The sequence below is a fragment of the Chanodichthys erythropterus genome, chromosome 9, assembly GCF_024489055.1.
Source record: "Chanodichthys erythropterus isolate Z2021 chromosome 9, ASM2448905v1, whole genome shotgun sequence".
In the NCBI taxonomy this organism is placed as follows: Eukaryota; Metazoa; Chordata; class Actinopteri; order Cypriniformes; family Xenocyprididae; genus Chanodichthys; species Chanodichthys erythropterus.
In genome coordinates this window covers 9,995,620-10,022,084 of record NC_090229.1, presented here as the reverse complement: position 1 = coordinate 10,022,084, position 26,465 = coordinate 9,995,620, and the positions used below count along the sequence as shown (strand labels likewise).

At 36.2% G+C, this 26,465-nt stretch overlaps 1 protein-coding gene across 5 annotated transcripts in view; it reads left to right on the top strand.

The window, feature by feature from the left end:
- The first annotated feature begins 209 nt into the window (after positions 1 to 209).
- phf19 (PHD finger protein 19) overlaps positions 210 to 26,465 on the top strand; it is a 39,474-nt gene continuing 13,218 nt past the window's right edge. For 2 of the 5 annotated variants that reach the window (XM_067393534.1, XM_067393533.1), the window contains exons 1-14: positions 210 to 405; positions 1,558 to 1,630; positions 4,092 to 4,297; positions 5,249 to 5,330; positions 5,532 to 5,627; positions 7,908 to 8,002; positions 8,113 to 8,261; positions 13,888 to 13,983; positions 14,666 to 14,734; positions 15,308 to 15,428; positions 17,750 to 17,817; positions 18,897 to 19,046; positions 19,514 to 19,583; positions 24,685 to 24,770. In XM_067393534.1, coding sequence (XP_067249635.1) covers positions 325 to 405; positions 1,558 to 1,630; positions 4,092 to 4,297; positions 5,249 to 5,330; positions 5,532 to 5,627; positions 7,908 to 8,002; positions 8,113 to 8,261; positions 13,888 to 13,983; positions 14,666 to 14,734; positions 15,308 to 15,428; positions 17,750 to 17,817; positions 18,897 to 19,046; positions 19,514 to 19,583; positions 24,685 to 24,770 — 1,442 coding nt within the window. In that variant the 5' untranslated portion in view covers positions 210 to 324. Of the gene's footprint in view, positions 406 to 1,423; positions 1,631 to 4,091; positions 4,298 to 5,248; positions 5,331 to 5,531; positions 5,628 to 7,907; positions 8,003 to 8,112; positions 8,262 to 13,887; positions 13,984 to 14,665; positions 14,735 to 15,307; positions 15,429 to 17,749; positions 17,818 to 18,896; positions 19,047 to 19,513; positions 19,584 to 24,684; positions 24,771 to 26,465 lie in introns of all 5 variants that reach the window. The other 3 variants (XM_067393535.1, XM_067393536.1, XM_067393537.1) reach the window with 3 other exon arrangements.

Genomic DNA, 26,465 nt, shown 5'->3' with positions numbered 1-26,465 from the left:
TGTATATTGTCAGTTGTCCCCTTTCACACTCCACGCGAGTTTGATGTCTGTCTTGCACTTCAGTCTTTTCCACTGTCATGTTGTAGTATTAGAGCATTTAATGTCTTTATTTTGTCATTGGAGCAGAGCTTCTGTAGCCCCTCCTCGAGACCGCTGCTGCTGTACTTCCTGTACGCGGATGATGATGATGATCGGGTTATGTTAATTACATAAGCAAAACGTAAATGATTCGCGGGAAAAGGTGAAAAAATGGCGACGTGCACTGACTGCATTTCTTCTCTTCTTGTGCTGTAAAAACACCAGAAACTCCCTCACACATCGCGAATGGGATATCGGGCTGCCAGAGGAGGAATATCTACACTTTTTGGCGCGTTTTACCCGCGGGACTGGAGAGAAATCAAAGCGGTAATCTCAGCGCGAGATGTGTTTGAATGTGACCCGATTCAAAACCTGCAGCATTGTAGTGCGTAACTTATTCATGCAGACCGAACAGTAATACTGAGTTTTTGTGCATGTCGTGTTTGATTCCAGCCAGCATGACAACTTGTCCGAGTCCCTGAGAGAAGTTTTAGCAGTTTTCCAGCATGCACTGATGATGTTGCATGTCTTCAAATGGGGAGGGAGTCCGTGCAAAAATTCATAGTTGGCTATGATTTATATATGCAACTGAATTAATAGACTTTTGAGAAGTGGGCATGGCTTTAAAGTGACTTTTTAAGCTGGCGTGGATGCTTTTAAAGATGATGCAACAGTTTTCTGTCACGCAGAGAAAAGCACGCATGTTTTATTCTTTTAGTTATACAGCACGGTTGCAGATTGTGTGATTCTTGGCCGGCTGGTTTCGATTGATTTGAATATTTGTAAAGGGGTCTGGTGCATGGCAGTAGAAGAAAACTGGCCGAGATCAGTAAGTCTGAAGTTCACATCCTGACGATGAGTCAACCAGCTCTGCTTCTCTGCTCCCTTTTTAACTCATCAGGGTTGAGATTGAGTCAGGCAGTATTCCCCATGTGCACAGTTGTGGTTGGATGAACCTCTTTGCAGTTCTGTAAAATTCCTGCAGGGTTGTCAAACCATCATGCACATTCAGTACATACTTACCTGGTGTACTGTAGGCTACATACTTGCACAGTGAGTGATTCCTAGCCAGGGGGTTGTGAAAATGCTTACTTTGTTGAACCTATGAAACATTTTAAGCTGTAAACGTCTTCTAATTAATAGATCAATAAAATAACGAGTAATTATATATGTAATATATAATTTATTTGATATAAATTATTTAAATAAATCGGCTTTTATAAATGTGTTTGGATGACGCTCAAATATAAAATAAATTTGCTACTAATAAGTGTTTGTATATTGATTCAACTCAGTGATTTGATTCTGTTCACTTAAAAGATCTGTTCACTGACTTTTTCTGCAGATTACATCGTTACGCCAGTAGGTGGCGACTGCTGATCTTTATAAATTATATTTTTATAGATCAGTGATTTTTTTGCGTTGAGTCATTGAATCATTCAAATCAACCGACGCTGAATCGTTTACGTCACTATTTAGAAAATCTACTATGAGGCTCCAGAAAGAGTGTTTAAGCATCATGAGCATTTCGACACGAATGGCAACAAAGCAGGTATTTATTGATTCATCCATTTTGTCAACTTCAAAAACAAAAAAAGTACCTTAAATGTGTCTAGTCAGTTTAGTTTGTAGCGCCAAAACCCTGAAGAGAATTTGTAGTTGTTAGTAGTTATTTCAAGCTATTGGAATTTCCAATAAATAACAGGAATTTCCTATGTGTTTTTATAATAGGTAAAACATTTATGAGTAAAAAAGGCATTTGTTTGACTTTTTTTTTTTTTTACTTTGAAATATTTTAAGACTTTTATTTTGTATATAAGTTACTATATAAGGACTACAGAAGCATGTAAACTCATCTTTGTGGTTGTTGTAGTCTGTTAAGGCAGGAACACACCAACCCGACTGTCGGCCGACTAAGTTTTCTCAGTGTGTTCCGCACCGTTGGCTGAAGTTGGTCCTCGTCTGCTTTTTTTCGGCCGATTCAACATGTTGAATCGGCGTCGGAGCTCGTCGGGCCATCTGATCATTCTGATTGGCTGTTGAGCTACTGCCACCTGCTGGTACGGAAAGGCATTTCATCTTACGCAGGCGCAGAACAGACGTGCTACTTGGCCGTTGAGCGTCTGTTTGGTGTGTCAGGGCAACTTTGGACCTAGACGCTGCCGACATGAGCCAACCCCGCAGTCTGCTTTCGCCACCACTAGTTCGTCGGCGTCCGCTTGGTGTGTTCCTGCCTTAAATTGTTGGCAAATGATTTTTTTTAAAAGCGTCTTCTAATTTGGAGATGTTTTGTAGATGCAGGATGGTCGTCACAAGATTTTAGTAAATGAAAAAATAAATAGTATGATTATAAAACTCATGTTAATATAAATTAGAATATGTATAAATAAATATAAAATAAATATAAAATTATAAAATATATTTATTTCTTATGATCCTAAGTTTAAAATCACATCAATGAGTGTCTTATGGAAGCTTGTTTCCATCATGGAATGAAAAAAAAAAATTAAAAAGATATTTGTGACTTTATATCTCACAATTTTGACTTTCTTGCGATTCTGACTTTTTTCTCGCAATTGCGAGTATATCTCGCAATTCTGACTTTTTTTTTCGCACAATTGCGAGTAGAGTTGTCAAAAGTACTGACTTCGGTACCTAGTCGGTACTGAAATGAAAAAAATGTGACGCTTTGAGAGCTGTTGAGCGGATTCGTAAACATCTCTGATTGGCCGTTGTTTTCACGGCTCATCGGATATGTCTGTGATAGGCTTCAATGATCAACGCTGTAAAAACGTTGTAAATAGTCATCAATAAATCTCTTCACTAAGCGCTTACACAGATACACACGGGAGCGTTTGAAAGCAGGCGTCTATCGCGGATCGTTCCACTGTTAGACGCCTGCTTTCAATCGCTCGCGCTCCCACTTTCACAACGCTTTCAAACACTTCCGTGTGCTTTCAAACGCTCCCGTGCGTTGATCATTGTAGCCAATCACAGGCATATCCGATGAGCGCGTCAACACAATGGCCAATCAGAGATGTTTACGAATCCGCTCAACAGCGCTCAAAGCATCACATTTTTAAAATTTCAGTACCGATAGGTACCGAAGTCGGTACTTTTGACAACTCTATGCTGCATTTACACGGGGCGTCAGCGTCAATGCTTGACGGAGGGCGTGTCTGAAGCTTGTGTTGACGCGACAGTTATAGTGATTACAGCCAATCACATTACTTTCCGGTGTTGCACGAACGCAGTTGGCTGCGACTGCTCTAGGGTATTTGCATAGTGCGATCTGATTGGATGACGCCTGCGTTGGCGCTTGAAAAGTTGAGAAATCTTCAACTTCTGCCGCTTGCAACGCGAGTGAAGCGACGCGACAGAACCCACAATTCAGTTCGGCAACACATGACGTCACCCATTCAAAGTAAACGAGAAGCGTTAACGCCGGCGCCCCGTGTGAATTGCGAGTTTATCACCGAATTCTTCAGTGGCGGAAACGAGCTTCCATAGTATCTCTTTTGTTTAATTTTCCTGAAACCTAGAAGACTGTCATATTTTTAAAGCTTTAGCCTAATCATGTGAGATGAGCCATGCATTTAGACTGATGGTGCTCTGCATTTATGCTTATTAATTGAATTAATTTAAAATATATATCCTTAAACCCCCTTTTTTCCATCTGTAAATACTTTTTTGGTGAATATTGATCGTAAAACAACTGGCACAGAAATACACGTCTTTGACAAGAGCCTTTTTGCTGCCATTTTGGTGTTTATTTGTAAATGCAACTAAACCCTTATTATGTCAGTGTTTATCTTGGTATCTATGGGAGTTTTTTATAGAGATAAGTGGTCACTGGTCACTAAGGTTTCCATATTTAAATCATTTTCACATAGAAAAATACAATTAAAGATTATGTTTGTGATGCAAGTAATTCCGCTTTTGGCATCTCTGGGAAACATCACATGTGATAAACCTGATGTAACCTTTCTTTGCATTTTACCGCTGACCCACAGGAAGTTTAGGTGTTTCTACAGTCAGCATGTTGGAATCGGCCTGTCGGGACGGATATCTGACAGTCGGGTCGGACCCTCTTGAACCCAAGCACCTGCTTCCCAAGAGAGAGAAAACCTGCAGCGACCAGGAGACCAACTTGACCGTGGGCCAGTACGTTCTGTGCCGCTGGTCTGACGGCCTTTACTACCTGGGCAAAATCCAGAGAGTGAGTCACTGATACTCTTATAAAAACCTGAACTGAATGCACAGAACATCTCTGTTTTATTGCACACACCATATATCCTGCTGGGACACAGCAACAAAAAGCATTGTAAATTGGAATGGAGATGTTATGGTGATTGGAGTATTAAAAACTTTTTTTATTAAAAAAATTTTTTTTTTTTTTTCTAAATCTCAGTTTAAACATAGATAAATCAGACTTTGCACATAGTCTATTAACAACATTTGTGTATGTAGTATTTGCTTTCTGATCATTTAAAACTCATAATTTGTGTCAACTTCCAATGGAAAAAGAATGATAACTATATTAGCATTTATATTAGCACGCTGCAGTTTTGTTGTCTGCCTCTAAATTTCTGAGCTCTTTAAAGCAGGATGGATTCTGATTGGCTGTCATTGTTTTTATTGTTCATCAATGATATGGTTTCTCTGTGCCATTATCGTTGTAGTTGTATCGTTATAGTAGTATCTTTATTGTTATCATTACAGTTATCATCCTTGATGTGAACGGGTCTTTAACAAGAGCATTTATTTGTGTCAAATTGCCAAAAGTGTCATATTGTATTGGAATATTGTTATTTCTTTTTTAGCCCTGTTGAAGGTGAAAATGATGTACCTTACAAAGGACATGTATTAAAAAGAAAAAGTCTTTCTTGAAAAAGAAAATCATACTTTGCTTTGAAAGCCCAGGATGTCCACTTTAAGATACACCAGACATATAAAACTGTGCCATGTGAAACTCCCAAAAATCAATGTCCCCTACCGAGGACAAAATGAATTGCTGGGTCCCTGGAGGAGACATACAAGAGATGTTCATGAGCTGATAGCATGCTCTCCTAATCATGAATAATTCATTTGGCGAAGACGTATTTATGTTTTTTACAGTCTGATGTTCGCATTTCACAACACTAACGTTGCTCGTTCCATTTCCCTATAGGTGAGCACCTCAAAACAGAGTTGCTTTGTGACGTTTGAAGACAACTCCAAGTTCTGGGTGTTTTGGAAAGACATACAGCATGGTAAGAAGTCAGGGTGGAAATTCATTGTTCAAACCTGGGATTTTTAAATGGTAAAGAAGCAGCAGTAATTAATCGGCAAGCTAGAAAGCTGAAATATTGTTTGATATGTCCTTGTTTCCTGTGAGATGTCTGTGTGATAGTATGGTATTAGTGCTTTGTGACGAAGTAACTGAAGCTTTATTCTCTTGCTCTCTCTCACAGCTGGTGTCCCTGGGGAAGAACCAAAATGCTCAGTGTGTTCTGACATGTCTCTAGTTCCCGGTAATGAAATTCTTATCTGCGGGAAGTGTGGAATAGGTGAGTCTGAGGCAGACATGGGCGGCTACCTCTTCATGTAGCACACAAAACCTGGATCTATCGCAGTAAAACAGCTGGTTTTTGCTTTGAAAAGTACTGATTCATTTTGAAGAACTATTGAACTATTGAACCCAAACTATTATTATTAATAGTAGTAGTAGTAGTAGTATTAATAATATTTTTGGGGCAGAGACATTCTCATTGTAGAAAGCCTTTTATTTATTTTTACTTTTTATTTTGTGTTGTTAACAATATTATAATTAATAGTAATTTTACCAATAATTTATTATGGCAAATCAATATATTACAGTAAATAATAATGACAAAAAAATATATATATATATATTTTATGTGAGTTTGGGTGGGGTAGCTGATGGTTATTCTGTTGGTGTCAACCACCTAGCATTTTATTTGACAATTTTCTATTATGGTAAATTAATATATTACAGTGCATCTTTAATAATAATAATAATATTTATAATTTTATGTGAGTTTGGTGGGATTGCTGGGCAGCTGATGGATTCCATTTGTGTCAGCTACCTAGCACTATTATTAATATGGTAAATGAATATATTACAGTACATCTAAAATAATAATAGTTATTATTATTATTATGTGGTTTTGGTTCGATTGCTGGGTGGCCGATGGATTCTGTTTGTGTCAGCCACTTAGTATTTTATTTGACAATATTCTGTTGTTATTATTATTATTATTATTATTATTATTATTATCATTAATACTAATGAACATAATACTTTATTATGGTAAATATATATATTAATGTACATCTAGAAGAAGAATAATTTAATATTTTATGAAGGTTTGGGTGGGATGGCTTGGTGGCTTATGTTTATTCTATTGTTGTCAACTACCTAGCATACACCCAAAACATCTTACCAACTACGCAGCCACATCCTGGTAACCACCCACAACAATCTAAATTGTAGTGGTGACAGATTTTAAAGGGTTAGTTCACCCAAAAATGAAAATTCTGTCATTAATTACTCACTCTCATGTCGTTCCACACCCGTAAGACCTTCGTTCACAAATTAAGATATTTTTGATAAAATCCGATGGCTCAATGAGGCCTGCATTGCCAGCAAGTTAATTTACAGATGCCCAGAAAGCTACTAAAGACATATTTAAAACAGTTCATGTGACTACAGTGGTTCAACCTTAATGTTATGAACCATCGAGAATACTTTTTGTGTGCCAAAAAAACAAAATAATGACTTTATTCAACAATATCTAGTGATGGGCAATTTCAAAACACTGCTTTATGGAGCCCCGAAGCTTTACGAATCTTTTGTTGAATTAGTGGTTTGGAGTGTGAATCAAACTGCCAAAGTCACGCGAACCATTGAAATTTTAAAACACTTATGATGCAATCAAGCCTTGTTTAACTTTCAAGCTCCGAACCACTGATTCAAAACAAAAGATTCGCAAAGCTTCGAAGCTCCATGAAGCAGTGTTTTGAAATCGCCCATCACTAGATATTGTTGAATAAAGTCATTATTTTGTTTTTTTGGCACACAAAAAGTATTCTCGATGGTTCATAACATTAAGGTTGAACACTGTAGTCACATGAACTGTTTTAAAAATGACTTTAGTAGCTTTTTGTGCATTTGAAAGTGTAAATTAACTTGTCAAGGCAGGCCTCACTGAGCCATCGGAGTTTATCAAAAATATCTTAATTTGTGTGCCGAAGATGAGCGGAGTACTTATGGATGTGGAACGACATGAGGGTGAGTAATTAACGACAGAATTTTCATTTTTGGGAAAAACTAACCTTTTAATATTCAACGTCTATGGTAGTTATGGCTCTAGTTACTTCTGCCTGATCATACAGCATTCACATTGTCTTCAGTAAATGTAGAAATGCAGTTATATAAGTGTTTCTATGACTCCTCGCATGATGTAATGGCCGGGGAACTCTTCTGCCTGTGGATAAAACTAATTAGCATGTACTTGTGATAATGTATTTTAAAAGAATGGAGTTGAAAACGTGGTACAATTTGCATTATAAATGCCATAGCATCTACAAAGCAAATAGAGAACTATTCTGGGTGTCTTTGATGACTTTAAAGGGGTTTGGTAAGACTGCACTACATTAATGACTCGCTGGGGACACAGAAGTGGCTCTCTGAAGTCTCAAGGATTATTGTCGACTTCAGCTCTGCTGTTCATATTTACACATCTGATTGGGTACGAGTCGATTTTTTTTTTTTTTGCACTAATATTTGTCCTCCATCCCTCCACATGCTTGCCTTGCGTCTTCAGGCTATCACCAGCTCTGCCACTTACCCCCAGTGGAGAGCTCAGCTGACCTGCCCCCATGGTTCTGCAGGAAGTGCATTTTTGCCTTAGCTGTGAGAGTAAGTACTTCATATCCAATGCGTATACACTAAATCTCTTTCCGTTTCTATATAAATGAATGGGGATCAGAGAAAATATGTTGCTGACATGTGTTTCATGTGTGTGGCAGAAAGGTGGAGCTCTGAAAAAAGGGCCAATCGCCAAAGCGCTGCAGGCCATGAAGCAGGTGCTGACCTATAATCCAGAAGAGCTGGAGTGGGACTCTTTGCATCGTACGAACCATCAGCAGTGCTACTGCTACTGCGGAGGACCTGGAGAGTGAGTCTGCCTCGTCTCTTCTTGTTCATTTCATTTTGCGATATTCCTTCTTTCCCTGCTAAAGGTCTAGGCATTAGGAAAACCTGAATGGATGTCAGATAGTTAAACATAAGTTATACATTTTTGCCAGATTTCACAGACAAGGCTTAAAGAGAGAGTTCACCCAAAAATTATCCCATGATTTACTTATCCTCAAGCCATCCTAGGTGCATATGACTATTTTCTTTCAGACGAATACAATTAGAGGTATATTTAAAAATATCCTTTATATTAAGCACAAAAAAAAAGCATCCATTCATTATAAAAGTAATGGCTCCAGGGGCTTCATAAAGGCCTTCTGAAGCAAAGTGATGGGTTTTTGTAAGAAAAATATTCATATTTAAAACTTTTTAAATTAAAATAACTAGCTATTCTGATTAGGTAATAATAGCATAAAGTTGTTCACGATCACAATACAAATTACTTTCAAAACAGTTCAATGAACACAAATGTAACTGTTCGTAAATGTTGGAAGAAGGAGGCGGGAACCGGCGAACGTTCAACAAAAGTTTAATTCAAAATAAACAAAGAACAAAACGAAAGTAATAAAACATAAAATAAAGTCCAGGCCTGGTCCTCTCTCATCCTTCACGGTCGTCGCTCCTCCTTTTATGCTCCCGGAGCTCCTCCGTGAGAGACTCAAGGCCGGTGCGCCTCCCAGGTGATGCTCATTATCACTTGCGTCACCGGCCTCACGGCTCTCGGCTACTCTGGTCGCCACAACAAATTAAACAGTAAAGATTTTATTGTGCTAAAAACGGCAAACAAATGAAAGGTTACCAAAGGTTACGGATGCACAAACTAACCACTGATATTCAAATGGCGGACCCCGGCATCTTTCCATCCGGACCGCGAGACAGCACGGTGCGGATCACAACACAAGTGCCAAACATGCTTCATTCTAGGGCTGTCAAAAAAAAATTTGAATTTCAAATATTCATTGAATTAAAAAAAAAAGGCACATTCGAATGTAAAACCTGTGCATTCTAATTTTTGCAGTGTCAAGAGGAGCGCAAGCCATGATGACGTAACTGACGTAACAGCTTGTTTATGTTATCCAGTACAGCGCGGTGCAGGGTGCATTAATGTGATAAATATAATGGAGGAGTCAAAAAGTGAGCGTGCTGATGTTGACGCAAGAAAAAAAAAAAAAAGACTGCGCTGTCTGCTATGGCCAACCAGTTTGACGGCATATGCAGTCAGACCCTAAGCAGTGCTGAAGAAGGCATCAGGCCTTTGGAGCAGATGGATACGTATGAAAGAGAAGCTACGCTACCCGCTGACGAAAAACATCTCAGTTGGTGGCAAAAACCGTGCGGTATGTTTGTTTCCACATATTGCGCAGCTGGCAAAGACATATTTGACCATACCTGCCACATCGGTTCATTAATTCCCAAAACGAACTATGGTCGCAAGTTCCGTCGTTACCAAGAGAGTTCAGTGGGACTTACGGCCATAGTTGACTAACGATGCTTTCGGGAAACACACCCCCAGAGCTGAGCGCGTGTTTTCATCAGTTTGAAACATTGTCCAAAAAAAAAAAAAAAACACCTTCAGGTGTTTTGACGAGCAATATGTGTTTCTGAATGGCAGGTCGCTATTTTGTGTTCATGTAGTAGAAACATTACGCTGTCTGTTGAAGCGTGTTTTCTCAGGTTAGTGTCAGTTTTTATGTACTTTTTGTTACCTTGCATGCACATTAATGACATCCCTTATTTAAAAACAGTTGTTTGGAAAAAAAAAAGTGAATGTCATTTTATTTCAATAAAAGATGCGATGCTTGATTTGGTGTATTTTGCTTATTGCGCTCGCATGCTCTCTCTTGTGGGCATAGACAATAAAGTACTTTTTTCCTCTTTTTTTGGCCTTTAGAATTCAAATAGAATTCGAATTTTGCAAATATTTCAGAAAGAATTTTGAATTTAGCTTTTCAGCCATTTTGACAGCCCTACTTCATTCAAGCCCTTTGTGCTCTGTGCGAGTTCTCTTTCTCCAGACGTGCGCCACATTAACGGTGCGTCCACTGGCGCAGAGCATTTTTAATTCATCCAATGGAAATTGAGCTTTCCCCCCCTCCCCGATGTCATTGTCCATTGCGATGTTTCACTGTAGACATCGTCTGATGCCAATTTGATAGACATTGCCCAACCCTAAACATCTTAAGTTCTTACTCCGATTATTGGAAATAATTGAATTATTGGTGCACATGTAAACATAGTCAATATTTACTCTTTCTCCATGTTACCTGGACCAAGAAATTCCTGTTTATTTGTCAGCAAAAGTGTGCCAGATGACTCAAAACATCCAACAGAGAGCAGACAGCTCCAGGGCTTTTGTGAAAAGTACAGATTATACTTCCGTTTTTGTATCTCCACACACAGTCAGATCGACAGAGGGATATTAGCAAAACAGTTATTGTTAGAGTAGGTCCATCACTGAAAATTGTATCATACTTGGTCTACTCTTTAAACGGCATTATTGGATAATGTAATACTATGGCAAGAGCTTTCCTACCTGTATGCGACAGGGTTTTTGCTTTGAGGTTTGGGCGAAACTGACAGAATGGCAGTTTCAGTTTTTTACCCTTTGTTGTAGGCAGTGGCTTTGCAGCACTGTAACGTTCTAGATTCTTCACTGAAAACCGAAAGTAACTCACTCCCGCTAAACGTTTACTGTTTGAAGTCTTGCACCGGGGAACAAAACAATCGACACCATTATGACTAAAAGTTTGCTAAGAAGTATTTCCTACTAAAGCAATCTGGTATTTGACTTTGGTCAAGCATATCCATAGCAGGCTGGTGGGAGTGGTCTTGGACGTCAACATGCCCAGTGTGTTATGGCTAAAGACAACAGCATTTTTTTTTCTTTCTGTTTTCTCTAGTCAGGTAGCACTGATATATATATATAAAAAAAAAAAATAAAAAAAAAAGCCTTTCTGTACTGCATAGGCAGCCAAGTTTTATTGAAAGCCTATGTTGCCTTGGCTGCTAACTGAATTAAAATAAGCTGAAGTACTAATATGACTAAAACTAAAACTGAAATTAAATGCTTTTGTACCAACTGATTCAGTGCAGCAAATCAAAAGTATTGGACATAATGTCTGTGACATAATTTGATAACATTAGGATGTTTCCTTAATTGTACTGAACAGGTTTGGCACATTTCAGTGAAATACAAGAAAAAACATCAAGGAAAGCGTGACAAATGCACTCACACGCCTCTGCCTCGTGTGCTCGGTTGCCGTCTGCTCACTCAGCACAATCATTTTGATCAAAACAAAATTACATGTGTTATGCAACAAACAGCAGAACAGGGACTGTCACGGGTTTGCTGAAAAATAAAGTCCCTGCTTGCTTTGTAGCAGTGGTCATCTGATTATTATATCATAGACTGCAACACTGTTCAGAATCAGCTCTATATATGCGCTTACTGTGACACTGAATAGAAGTTCAACATAAGTTATATGTTTTATGTTTTACTTAAAAATGTCAATAACCATCACAGTGTTGTTACTGTTAACTACTAAAACTGAAACGATTAAAAATAATTTTCTTTAATTGAAATAAAGCTTAAATAAAATGAAATATACACTACCGCTCAAAAGTTTGGGATCGCTAAGATTTTTTATGTTTTTAAAAGAAGTTCCGTCTGCTCACCAAGGCTTAATTTATTTAATTAAAAATACAGTAAAAACAGTAATATTGTGAAAATTTATTACAATTTAAAATAACTGTTTTCTATTTGAATATATTTTACAAAGTAATTTATTCTCGTGTTGGCAAAGCTGAATTTTCAGCATCATTACTCCAGTCTTCAGTGTCACATGATCCTTCAGAAATCATTCTAATATGATGATTAATTCCTCAAGAAATATTTTTTTATTATTATCAATGTTTCAGGATTCTTTGATGAATAGAAAGTTCAAAAGAACAGCATTTATCTGAAATACAAAGCTTTTGTAACATTTTACACTATCGTTCAAATGTTTGGGGACAGTAAGATTTTTTTTTTTTTTTTTTTTTTTTTTTTTTTAAGAAATTAAAACTTTTATTCTGCAAGGATGCATTAAATCAATCAAAAGTGACATTAAAGACATTTATAATGTTACAAAAGATTAGATTTCAGATAAACACTGTTCTTTTGAACTTTCTATTCATCAAATAATCCTGAAAAAAAAAATATTGTACACAAATATTTTGTACAATTGTAAACTATAAATGTTTCTTGAGCAGCAAATTGACATATTACAATGATTTCTGAAGGATCATGTGACACTGAAGACTGGATTAATGATGCTGAAAATTTAGCTTTGCCAACACAAGAATAAATTACATTTTAAAATATTTTCAAATAGAAAGTCATTTTAAATTGTAATAATATTTCACAATATTACTGTTTTTACTGTATTTTATTAATTAAGTAAATGCACCCTTGGCGAGCAGACGAAACTTCTTTTAAAAAAAATCAGATCCCAAACTTGAGCGGTAGTGTAAATATTAGATGAAAAACTTAAACAAGAAATGTTGTCTTGGAAACTAACTGAAATAAAATGTCTAAGTTGAAGTACTAAAATTACTAAAACTAAACTAAATAAATTAAAGATAAATAGAAATATACTAATAAAAGTGACAAATTAATAAATATGACAAAAGCGCATAGCAAAATTAATAAAATCCAACTAAAATTAAAATGAAAACTGAAAATAATAAAGGATTAGTTCACTTTCAAATCACCCTCAAGCCATCCTAGGTGTATATGACTTTCTTCTTTCTGATGAACACAATCGGAGAAATATTAATAAATATCCTGACGCATCCAAGCTTTATAATGGCAGTGAGCGGGATCAACGAGTATGAGCTGAAGAAAATGTCTCCATCCACATCCATCCTTCATAAACATATTCCACACGGCTCCAGAGGGTTAATAAAAGCCTTCTGAAGTGAAGCGATGCGTTTGTGTAAAAAAAAAAAATAAAAAAATCCATTGTTATGAAGTCAAATATCCAGCTTCTGCTAGACCGCCTAGCGTGTTGAAATTACAAAAAAAAAAAAAAAAGAAGCTTTTTCCTAATTACGCTAACTTATTTGAAGTCTCTTACACAGCATATTATTTCACTTAAAAAGAGCAAATAATATATTTAGATTTTATAATGCCTTGGTGATCGGTCATATTGAATTGTATTTGATGTTATCATTAAATTCATGATAATCTTAAAGATGCTATTCCATCCAACAAAACCGTGTTAAAGCATTGCTAAAAATACTAATGTTAAAACTGTGTACTAAAAACAAAGTATGGTTACTCATACTTGGTCTATATAAGTGGTATTGGTGCATAGACATGTATAGTAGTTTACACTCCGGCTTCAAGAATCATCTAGTTAATCTAGTGCTGCTGTTTTATACACACACCATCTGAATGAAAAGAAGGAAATCCGTGTATCACTCCATCACACCACTTTCCTATAGTTTTGCTTGTTCTTATTTTTTTTTCTTGAAAATGTAATTGGTCTGCTTAGGTCTTTGTGTTTTGTGTCTGATAAGAAACGATCGACAGTTCATTTCTTATTCTCGTATTTTCCCATCAGGTGGTATCTGAAAATGCTGCAATGTTTTCGCTGCGAGCAGTGGTTTCATGAGGCGTGTACGCAGTGCCTACAGGAGTCCATGATGTTTGGAGATAGGTATGTACAGAGCTACATTTACCACAGCAAAAGAGCTTTCATCTTTGCATCAATACTCTGCCATCTTTCAGTATGGATTTCTCATCTTTCTCTTCAAATCAATGAATTTTCCTGAAAAGCAATTGGCTTTATATCATTAAAGCACTGCTTTCAGTGATTTTTATCATGGCTGAAGGGTATTTTTAGGCAGAACTTGAAAGCCTAAATTAGGGCCTAAATAATAATTAAATCTCATTGGTCAAAAATCCAACTCCTCATAACTGTAAACATCAAATAACCTCTGATTGGCTGCCATTGTGTCGTGCAGCTGTTTCACGTTCAGTGCACGCAGACAAATTGCTTGTTACTAGAATTTGCTCTTTGGTGGCTTCGAACGGCGAATCGGTCCAATCAGATTTTAGGGTCTGCGTTTTCTGTTTTCTAATGAAATATCAGCTATTGCTTTTCAGAAAGATCAATGAATGCAATAACCAAAGTGAAATTCTATTTGCAACATCTCGACAGTGATGATTAGTGAATATTGCGGCAAACTTAATGCGGCGTCGCACACAGGCGAAATTACATGCGTTAGGGGATTTTTAAAAGATCATAATGACACAATTTTTCTGTGGCCGCAGCACCATTTGTACCTCTCCAAGGTGTGTCATTTAAATGACTCCATTTTCTGTCTTTTCTCTCCCAGGTTTTACTTGTTCATTTGTGCAGTGTGCAATAAAGGAGTGGAATACATCAAGCGGCTGGCTCTCAGATGGTAAATGGAGGCTCTTCTTTCCCCCCTCACGAGTGATTGTGCCCAGATCCGTGTCAGAATTATATAGTCAAAGTGTCGGATTTGATTGATACAGGCCTGAGTTCTCGATCCAGAGCTTTTTCTCTGGTGCGCCCTGCTATTTCAGAAAGTAAAGAGGGTTCATAGGGGGTTTTTCTGCGTAGAGTTTGTCTGGACATTGATTCTCGCTTTTTGTCCCAAATGAGAAATAGCCATTTGAACCAAAGATTTGGTGCTGAGAGGATTTCTTATGATAGCAGGGGATTACTCTTGAAATACAGTGAGCTGGATGTGCTGGATATTTAGGTATGGAGTCAGTCTCGGTTTGGATGTAAGCTTTATCCTTCTTAAAAAGTCTGGTGTGTTAAAATGGACCTTGCCTATTTAACATTTACCATGTGATATTTCATGCAGATTTTAGCAGTGTCATTTGAGAGCATTTCTGCTTTAGGTCTAAAACATCTTTAGCTTTGGCTCTACACTTTAGAGCTATAAGTGGCATTTTGCATGAGATTTTTTTTTTTTTTTTTTAGTCAACTTATTTTTCATTTGCAGGGTTGATGTGGTCCATCTTGCCCTGTACAACCTGGGAGTCCAAAGTAAGAAGAAATACTTTGAACTGGAAGAGATCCTTACCTTCATCGGCAACAACTGGGATAATTTCCAGATGGGCAAGGTTATTTATTCAAGCTTTTTCAATCCAAGATCATTTTTTGAATTGTTTTAAAGGTGAAGAGTATAATTTTCAGGTGGGCTTTTAGTCAGTAAGCAACTATCCACTTGATTTTTTTAATTTATTTATTTCTTTTTAATAATGTGCCCTCCTAATCTTAAATGAAAAACATTAACCTCCCCTCCCCCTCGAAAGAGGGTGGGACTGAATATCTTCCACAACCGACTGCAAATATTCAGATGTGCCTCCATTTAGTTAGCAACAACTTCCTACGATCCAATCAATTCCCTAGGATGAAATCCAGTCCTGCTCTTATTCCAGAAGTCATTTCATATGGATATACACATCACAATAGGGAAGAACAGACTTGAAACTTCCGGATCAAAGCTGACTTTAAAGACCTTTAAAAACAAACAAAAACAGTGCTAGATTTGGTAGATGATTGCTGAAATTTCTTGGTATTGAAAAGCAGTTCCTTTGAAATAGGTAGTGAAAATTAGCCAGTTTTAGCCTACACATGTTATACAATACTTAAATCTCATGTATAATGTATCATAACTTTCAAATTAACAACAATCCAAACTGTTATACATTTGAAAGAGTTTATGTATACACGTCACTTAGGGCTGGAACTAATGATTATTATTTATTTTCAATCGATTAAGCTATCAAATACTTAATGTTTTAAATTTCTCGATTTATCTGTTTAAAAAATGTCCACACTTTGTAATAACGGCTGATTTTCAGCATGCCTGGGAGCTGCCATAATTGGAGAACAGAAACAGTGCGATGAATCAACGCATTCCAAACAAATCGATGCATTGTTTCACCCTTTAAAGTCAGAGGAAAAAATGCACATGAGCTTATTTTTCACCTACCTGTTAAAATTTACAACAAATATTTGTTTTTCGCATGGGTCTGAACAAAAACAGCAGACAGGCTGAATGAAAATATAAATCCACTCCCTGGCATTAGGTGGCGCTTATGGAACATTAGAAATAGAGCTGTTTGCACAGTAACCTCTGTAAACAAAGCAGCGCTGTGCTTATAAACATTACTTTATTTTAGGGTTGTCAAGCGATTAATCGCATACAAAATAAAAGTTTGAGTTTGCCTAATATATGTGGGTATACTGTGTGTAATTATTATGTATGTATATATAAATACAAACACATTCATGTATATATTTGAGAAATATTTACAAGTATATGCATTTATTTATATTTTTATATAATTTATATTATGTATAAATAAAAATTTTGTACATAAATAACATATTTCTCTTAAATATATACATTAATTTGTGTGTATTTATATATACATAATAATTACACACAGTACACCCACATGTATTAGGCAAACTTTTATTTTGTATACGATTAATCGCGATTAATCGTTTGACAGCCCTACTTTATTTGTCTTTACATGGAGTGAAGATGAAAAGCAAATGCCATTGAAACTTTTTCTGAAGACAGTTGGTACCACCTTATACATTCATTGAATTTATTAATTCCTAAATTGTTTCATATAATTTCTCTCAGCACTCTGCCTTCAGTCATGTTTTCAAAGAAAAAAAAATGAAACCTACACTGCATGCTGTGCCTGCTGTTGCTAACTTAATGCTGAATTAATTATTGCCATTACTGTTGCTAGTGCCCCAAATTAGGCACACACATCTCTCGCCTATATTTGTAAAGAACCCACTCTCCCATTCTTTATGAAAATAGTAAGTTTTTTTTTTCCCTTTTCTTTGCTTGAATGCTACCTTTACTCATCCTGATGTAAACTTTTCTAGCTAATACTGCCTTGTACCCAAATGAGAGTGATGGCATGCTTGATTGAAACTTGGAAGTCCTGATAGTATTAAAAAAAAAAAAAAAAAACCCTGTAACTAAATCTGCATGTTCATAAATACATAAAAAAAAAATAACCTCACATCTGATATGTCAAATAAATACTTAATTTGCATTGGAAGGGATGGGAATCCTATCAATATTAGCTCACTCTGATTGGTTGTAAAATGCATTTTGGCGAGCTACCTTCAATCTGGCCACGAGCTACTGGTAGCTCTCGAGCGACAAGCTGGAGACCCCTGTTCTAACCGCTTGTCATATGTAATCTGAGAAAACAGCATTGCTAAATTGCTCACACTTCTGTTCTGTGTATGGAACGCTTAACAACTACAGCGAAGCCTATGGGCTTCATTTGTCTTCATTGAAACATGACAGCTCAAGGCAACAGCAAAGGAAATGTCTCCTAATAAAACACCATATCACACCATCAGTTTCTCTCAAAGACTTCCTTACCTATCTCTACCCCTTCAGCTCTCCAATACCCCTGTGTCTGAACGAGGCCAGTTTATTCTTGACGCCCTCAACAACTATAAAAGCAAGTAAGAAAAATGTTTTGCTTTTGTTTTTATATATATGTATATTTTAGGGGTGTAACGGTACACATATTCATACCAAAAATGTTCAGTACACGTCTTTCGGTTCAGTACACGTGTACCAACAAATAAAGAGTTGTAGCCCATTAACCACTTTTAACTACCAATAATCGCAATAAACACTCTGTGTTTTGTTACTTCTGATTCTAAACAAAGCCGCATCCCTCAAATTCTGTCCATTTTATCAGGAAATTCAAACAATTTTGATGATCTTTGATGTGGTGTGACAGATCGCTGTATAGATGCCTCAGTGAACAATCATCTCTTCCTCTTTAATACTAGTTACAAAATAATACTTAAATGAACATCTGAAGGTATGTTGAAAGATACAGTACAACTTACCGAAACGTATCTCATGTAATCACTCAATCAGTGTTTCAACCACGGAAAGACACCATGAAACAGCTTGTAAACAATAGATCACGTAGCATTTACCTCAGAAATGCCATTCATTGTCCACAGCTTGTTAGTTCACTAGAGAAATGAACACTTTCGTTACATATATGCACTATATTAGCCTGTATATTCATTATATTTTACTTAACCTGTCTTGATTATTTAACGTATATATGTTTAATATATAAATATGTCATGAAAACAAGTTATGATGGCCATTGGGTAAATGAATAGGCTATATTTGAACATGAAATTGGAGTAGCAACATATTTAGAAGTTAATGCAAAAACTGCCATACATGCAATTTAGATGTGTGCATACAATTTTTATCCGAGTATTACCTAAAATAATTTTTTTTTTTAAATTTAAAAATAAATAGCAACTTAATTTTATCCTTTTAATTTTAATTATAATTGAATTTATTTAAAGACCGAAACAATTTATTCAGTAAACCACTTTAATTAAAAAGAAAAAAGCTATTTTATTTTCAGTTGTCTCCTTGCTATACCAAATCTATACCGAACTGTGACTTCAATAGCGAGATACGTACCGAACCGTCATTTATGTGTACCGTTACACCCCTAATAAATAATATATAAGTGTATATTTATTCTGACACCTTGTTTTAGGTTTCTCTGTGGGAAGGAGATCAAGAAGAGGAAATGCATTTTCCGACTAAGGACAAGGGTTCCTCCTAACCCCCCATCTAAGTTGTTCCCAGAGAAAGCCCAGAATAGTGAGGGCCACAGGGGCCACAAAAAGGGGGCCAGCAGAAGCAGGTTAGTTACACCTTCTCTGAGCATTTCTGAGCATCTTTTATTTTCCTTATTAGTGCCTCCCGTTTTTTATGAATGATACCTCTTGTTGATGTCACATGGAAACATTAAAATGGATTATCATGACACGGATCCCAATTAAATATTTTAATTGGTTCACAGTGTGGTTTGTTTGTTTTTTATCCAGTTGGCTGATCATAACTGAGGTCTTTATTTCTTTTAACGTTTCAAAGGGAATTTAGAATTTCACAGTGCAACGAATGCACTGAAAGACACTTGGCTTCTTCCCTATAATTTTATATTTGACAGCCACATCTCCTTTTTAGGATTCAATAGTTTTGGCTCTAAGATCTGTAATGACATGTTTAGTGGGTGGAGATGATGCATTGATTGACAGTTTATTTAGATAGTTCAGTTGTTATTATGCTCAATTATGTCGACTGAGTGTTTCTCGACTTCCTCTGTTGCAGTAACTCTGTTCCTGCAGAGAAGCGGAGAAAGAAGAGGTCCAAATGGCTGCTGGAGGATGCAATTCCTAATGTAAGCTCTTCACCCGGGTAACATTTCACTGAGACACAAGCCATATAACGTGACCTTTCTTGTCTGGTTGAAGATCTGTGTTTTGTTACGGTTGCTAAGTCTGTCTAATTGAAAAGGGTTCTGGGCCAGTTGCATAAACACTATGTTAATAACTACTCTGACCAACTAGCAGGTTGGGGAAATAATCGGTTTTATATTTCTGATTCTAAATAGGCCAGTCTGCGTTTTTATTTAAATTATTTAAAAAGGTTATGACCAGTCTTAAAGAAACAAATGAGATGACTTACTTGGAAGACTAGTCTAAGCAGTATATGCATCCAGCCATCACTAAACTGTATTTATTAGTGGTCGATTGATATAAGTTGCTCAGTGGTTAACATTGATATCTAGAGACAGCCAATGCAAAATTATTATTTATGAATGAATACTTTAATTCAGCAAGGACACAATAAATGGATTAAAAGTGACAGCACACAGTCAAATATTTGGGTTGTACTGTTCTGGAACAGTGTTGTAAATAAAGCTTGACCACTGTTTTCTAATTGTGTCCTCTTTTGGAAGGCCAAGCAAAGTAGTTTGGCTTTCACAACGAAAAACACAGAGTCTCCATGACATGGCGGCAATAATACTACAGCAAAAATAAAAGTTACGACTTCTTTCTTTGCGTATACATTTGGGCGGCGTTATGAAACTGCCCCCACAGACTGAAGTGTTTTGGTGGCGTGTTTGAATTAAGCCTTTAATTCAACTTTTACGAAGAATATCTCTTTGGGATTGAGACTTTGAGCTTTTTAACTCTGCAGATCTTATACATGCACAAACAACTACATAACACACTAAAGAAAAAGTAAAACAAGAAATCACATCATATGACCCCTTTAAATTGCACTAATATTTCACAATACTGTTTTTACTGTGTTTTTGATCAAACAAATGCAGCCTCGTGAGCATATGACACTTAAAAATCTTACAGAGCCCAAAATTTAAACCCTAATTGTGCAAAGAAATACTAGTTTTTCAATAATTTAACACGTTTGCATGTTCACAGTACTCCACTGTCTGTAAATCAGGGTTCCTACGCGGTTTGGAAAAGTATGGAAAAGTATGGAATTTGATTTGAGTTTTTTCCAGGTCTGGAAAAGTATGGAAAAAAGAAATCAGAGTATGGAAAAATATTTGTGTTTCCAGACTATTGCCTCTATTCAGTTTTCTAATTTATTATACCTGCAAACTAGTCACTTTGTGGCGAAATTAGCAGTTTTGAATCAAAATACATAATTTATGTGAATTGTTTACATCCGAAGAGTTATTTTTTCGGGGTGAGTGACTGTGTGACACAAGATTCTCATAAGAATTGCAAATGGGGTTACTATTTTTCCATAGACTGGAGTTAGTCACGATCTGTATCTGTGCTCTGTGGCGTGACAGATCGCTGTAGCGCTCGTGAACCAGCCATCTCTTTGGCTTTACTAGTTACAACACAAAATGATTGAACATCTGAAGGTATGTTGAAAGATACAGTACAACTTACCAAAATCTGTCATGTCACATGCAATCGATTAATCAGCGTTTCAACCGCAGAAAGGCGTCAATAAAACAGCTTGTAAAAATGTCACATTTAGCCTACCTCAGAAAAGCCTTACAATGTCCAATAACTCATCATTTAGCTACAAAAATGAACTTTGAGAGGAGCATTTTGCTAAATATATGCTCTATAGGCTATTACATATTCATTGTATTTGTACTTAACACGTGCTTCTATATTGAATACATAAATCTGTTTTATGACAGTCACCATTTAAATGTTTAGGCCTACATAAAAAGAGTAGAAAAATAATTGTCACTTTTATTATAACGTTATAATAAAAACTTCCTTATGTGTAAGTTAGCCTATATGTAAGTAACTTATGATCAATTTAACCTAATATTATAATGAAGTACCAGCTGTGGTTCCCTGTATTGTTTACAGCATTAGTTGAGAGATTTTTTTCTTTGAGGAAATTTGCCATGTACTGTACCTGATAGGCCCAAATTAATCAATACTGAATCAAAGGTAATCAAATCAAAATCAAATCGCAAGCTTCTGAATCAAAATCGCATTCGACTGTGAAATTTGTCAATGCTCAGCCCCGGTGCCAAAATGTTTTATTTTTTATTTTTTACTTGAAGCAAATGTTGTTTTTTTCCATTTATTTTCTTTTCAGAGTGCACCAGAATGCTTCCTTTACATGTTAAAATCACAAAAATCTTCTCCTGGGGGAGGATGCCCCCAGACCCCCTACAACTATCTACTTTCTACATGTCACCTTTTTCACCTCTCTTCACTTTGCAAATATGTTTATAGAGTTACGAATTTCTAAAATATTACGGAAACTGCTTGTGCTACTCATACTCGTAGGCTACTCTATAAAAATACTTTGATACATATAATATATGAAACCTATAATGTTTCATATATTATATGTATATATGATATATGATAATATATGATACATATAATGTCGAGAACAGAGCAGATGTATAAATCACAGAAGGATCTCTATAAAGGAAATGTATCGAATTAATAGACAAATTAAATATTCACGCCTATGTAGCGAGTGGTATGGCCGGAAAGGGAAACAAACTAAGTCATGCCAACTTGTTAAACGGAATATATTAGTACTTGTAGATTTTATCCCCAACAAAAGTTACACAGGTACGTGGTTTTTAAGAAGAGAAGGGCCTAGACATGAATACTAAATACAAAACTTTATTTCAACAATCAAACACTAATTTAAAAATCACTAAAAGACTGTAGGACCCGGACTACAAACATGAAGCAGTGACATTTCCTCTCTCAAGATCCATTAATCAGTTCATGTGAGTACAGTGGTTCAATATTAATATTATAAAGCGGCGAGAATATTTTTGGTGTGCCAAAAAACATAGAAGGGGAGACCGAGGCTCACCAATGGCAGAAATCGTTTGGAAGGAGGTCTGGAAATTTGAGTATGGAAAAGTATGGAATTTTTAAATGGAAAATGTGTAGGAACCCTGGTAAATTGTCACATGACATGCAAGTAAACAATATTTAATCTTTTTTAGTGTTTTTCTTTTCAAGTTTATTTATTGTGATTGTACATTTATTATTTAATTATTAACTTTACATCATCTCGAAACAGTTCCTCGAAACCTCAGGTTGGGCAACCCTGGCCTATCTGATATATATTGATCTCTCACTAAACCACAGACACACACACATAAAAATAATAAATAATTCAGATTGTGCAGTCCTCTTGAAATCAGATTCATGAAGAGGTGAAGTGTTGGACTTCTGAGACTATGTTTGACCTGTCAGTCCAAATCCAAGGTTCCCTTACTAAAATTTTGTGTTCTAGCACGTCTTAAAGTTTCTTGAATTCCTCGATGGTTTACTTTCATGCAGCCAAGCGAATTGCTACTTTTTCTTTTTCTATTTCAGCCATTTTTCCAAAAGGTTTCTTATGTACGGACTTTTACATTTACAGTGGGTACAGAAAGTATTCAGACCCCCTTAAATTTTTCACTCTTTGTTATATTGCAGCCATTTGCTAAAAGTTCATTTTTTCCCTCATTAATGTATACACAGCACCCCATATTGACAGAAAAACACAAAATTGTTGACATTTTTGCAGATTTATTAAAAAAGAAAAACTGAAATATCACATGGTCCTAAGTATTCAGACCCTTTGCTCAGTATTTTGTAGAAGCACCCTTTTGATCTAATACAGCCATGAGTCTTTTTGGGAAAGATGCAACAAGTTTTTCACACCTGGATTTGGGGATCCTCTGCCATTCCTCCTTGCAGATCCTCTCCAGTTCTGTCAGGTTGGATGGTAAACGTTGGTGGACAGCCATTTTTAGGTCTCTCCAGAGATGCTCAATTGGGTTTAAGTCGGGGCTCTGGCTTGGCCATTCAAGAACAGTCACGGAGTTGTTGTGAAGCCACTCCTTCATTATTTTAGCTGTGTGCTTAGGGTCACTGTCTTGTTGGAAGGTAAACCTCTGACATGCACTGTGAGCTGTAAGGTCTTATATAGACAGGTGTGTGTCTTTCCTAATCAAGTCCAATCAGTATAATCAAACACAGCTGGACTCAAATGAAGGTGTAGAACCATCTCAAGGATGATCAGAAGAAATGGACAGCACCTGAGTTAAATATATGAGTGTCACAGCAAATGGTCTGAATACTTAGGACCATGTGATATTTCAGTTTTTCTTTTTTAATAAATCTGCAAAAATGTCAACAATTCTGTTTTTATGTCAATATGGGGTGCTGTGTGTACATTAATGAGGAAAAAAAATAACTTAAATGATTTTAGCAAATGGCTGCAATATAACACAGAATGAGAAATTTAAGGGGGTCTGAATACTTTCCGTACCCACTGTAAATATGACCTGTGTGAAGTTTACTCTTCGTTGTCTTCTCCTGCCTCTCTTCATCTCTCTCTAGCATGTCTCTGCACCCCGTGGTGATCTTCTTTTTATTCCTTGATGCTTGCTGCCATGCAGACCTTGCATTTCTCCCCCACTCATGTGTTGTTTTCTCTCTTTCTCGCCTTCGTTCTCTCTCTCACTGTTGGTGAAGCTACTTTGAAAGCAAAGCTACTCATGATTTCGAGTAGCTGAACTCCAGTCAAGCTAGCCTTTAGTTCAAGAATTGAGCTGCACTGCAATCTACTAACAAAAAGTATTCATTCTACTGACAAAATCTAGTTGGGTTACGTCTCTACTTTTAGTTTGTTACTCCCCAACCCTCTCTTACCCTCTCATTCTGTCTTTCTAAATTTTCTAAAAAGGATTACATTCATCCTCTGAAGCATTTAACTGACAAATCCTTCTGAGAGGTCTCCAGTCCCCAGACATGTTTTACTTGAACTACACATCCTTGACACTCCAGGCAGCACGGCTATAATGCCATGAGCAACTTCAAAGATGGCATTAGAGTGACTGTAACAACCATGACGGCTCTGATCGTCATAATCAAAGCTGTGATTATCGTCATCATCCAAATGACAATGAACCGATGTGCTAAAATGAATTTAACAATGTATTTCATACTTTGTTTGTGCCATCATCGCAGAATGACCTCACCTCTGCCTGGAGCACCAATCATCACATGGCCAACATCTTCGACTTCACGCTGGACGAGCTGCAGAGTTTAAAGAGGTGAACTGAACTTTATACTGAATTTTTTTATTTATTTTTTTGCTCCAAAATCATTCATACATGTCCAAAACCTTTTTATTATTATGATTTTTTTAATTTCATTTAAGTAAGATGAATTGGGACTGGATACTGGTATGAAATAAATACAGAATTAAATGGTACTGTATGTTATAATATAGAATATTAATATAGAATTGAACTGATGTGTGGTCACAGGTGTGAGTACATATGATGACTTTAAATGTTTATCATTCAATCAGAATATAGTCAAAACTACTATATATCAATAAGAAGTATAAAATATTTTATAATATTAAATACCTTTAAAAATATAATTATAATTATATTTGAACTTTTTTTGTTTTGAGGTCATGTTACATAATGTCAAGCTGATGCCAGAATTTTTTATGAATAATCTTTTTTTTTTTTTTTTTCAGATTAAAAATAAAATAAAAAAAGAAGTTATATTCAAATAAGATGAAGTATTTAATTCATGTTTTATTTTAAATTGTCCACAAATAGGCATTACCACATGAATATATATTATACAATCATGTAAACGGTTGTTATTTTTGCTCAAAATGAACAAAAAAGAAAAAAGTTTACACCTTATATGTTAATATCTATGTAGAATATTGGTCATACCACCCATCCCTAATGGGAATAAAATCATCACAGTAAGATAATTAAGTTTATTAATGTCATCCATATTTTTCAAGTGTTTTGCATTTTGAATTTGGTGTGGAAAAGCCATAATTAAGGCATAATATTGCATAATCAGTTGATGTTGTGGTACTATTTCATTATTCACCCTTGTCCTCTTAGTGACTTAATAATTTGTTGGGACCCTGAGGCACATCATAACAATTAAGCGCATAATACAGATATCCGCATGCTTCGGGTTTGATGGCTCATTTGATACGTCTGCCCTTTCATTTTTGATAAAGTCGCCTCACCTGTGCTAAAACTGACAGAAATTAATTGTCACCTTTCTATCAATGTACATAATGAGGTCTCAATCAAATTCAGTCTTCCCTCATCATTCTCATGGCAGCAGACGGCACGCTTAACCTTTTCTCATTACCTTTGATTTGAATGCTTAAGCATCTATTTATTGGCCTTCGAACAATCATGCTCATTTGCATCCATTTCCCTTTGAAATATCAGAAAGGTCTCTCACTGTTTCCCCAATCACAACCCCACCCCACCCCACAGAAATATTTTTTTTAATTTTTTTTTTTATCAACACGGTGGGTGAAGCGATTTAATTATACTTTTCTGTAAAGGTTATCATCTCTCAAACAGGCCTGAATAATGAGAGAATAGGAAACACTATGGGGGAGACAAAGCTTTCAGAGGCGAAAGCAGCTGTCTGAGAGGGATTGTTGAAGAGTATAAAAGAGAAATCTGGAGTTGGTTTCGGCCATAATAAAAAGGGCACGTTGGGTTTCATCACAAAGCCGTGAACTGTAGTTAATGACTGCCATCCTTTGAATGGTAGTCCTGATAAACTCTGGTATAGTCACAATCCCAGCACTGTATAATGTGTTGAATAGCAAGCAGCAGGTTGGATCAACTGTATTCTTTTGTGTTCTTCAGTAGCCCTACTGCTTTGGCCTCTTGAGTAAGACTGAGATTAAAGTTATTGAGAAAGATAAGATTAGTAACATGAATTCAAATCTGAAGCCACTGTTA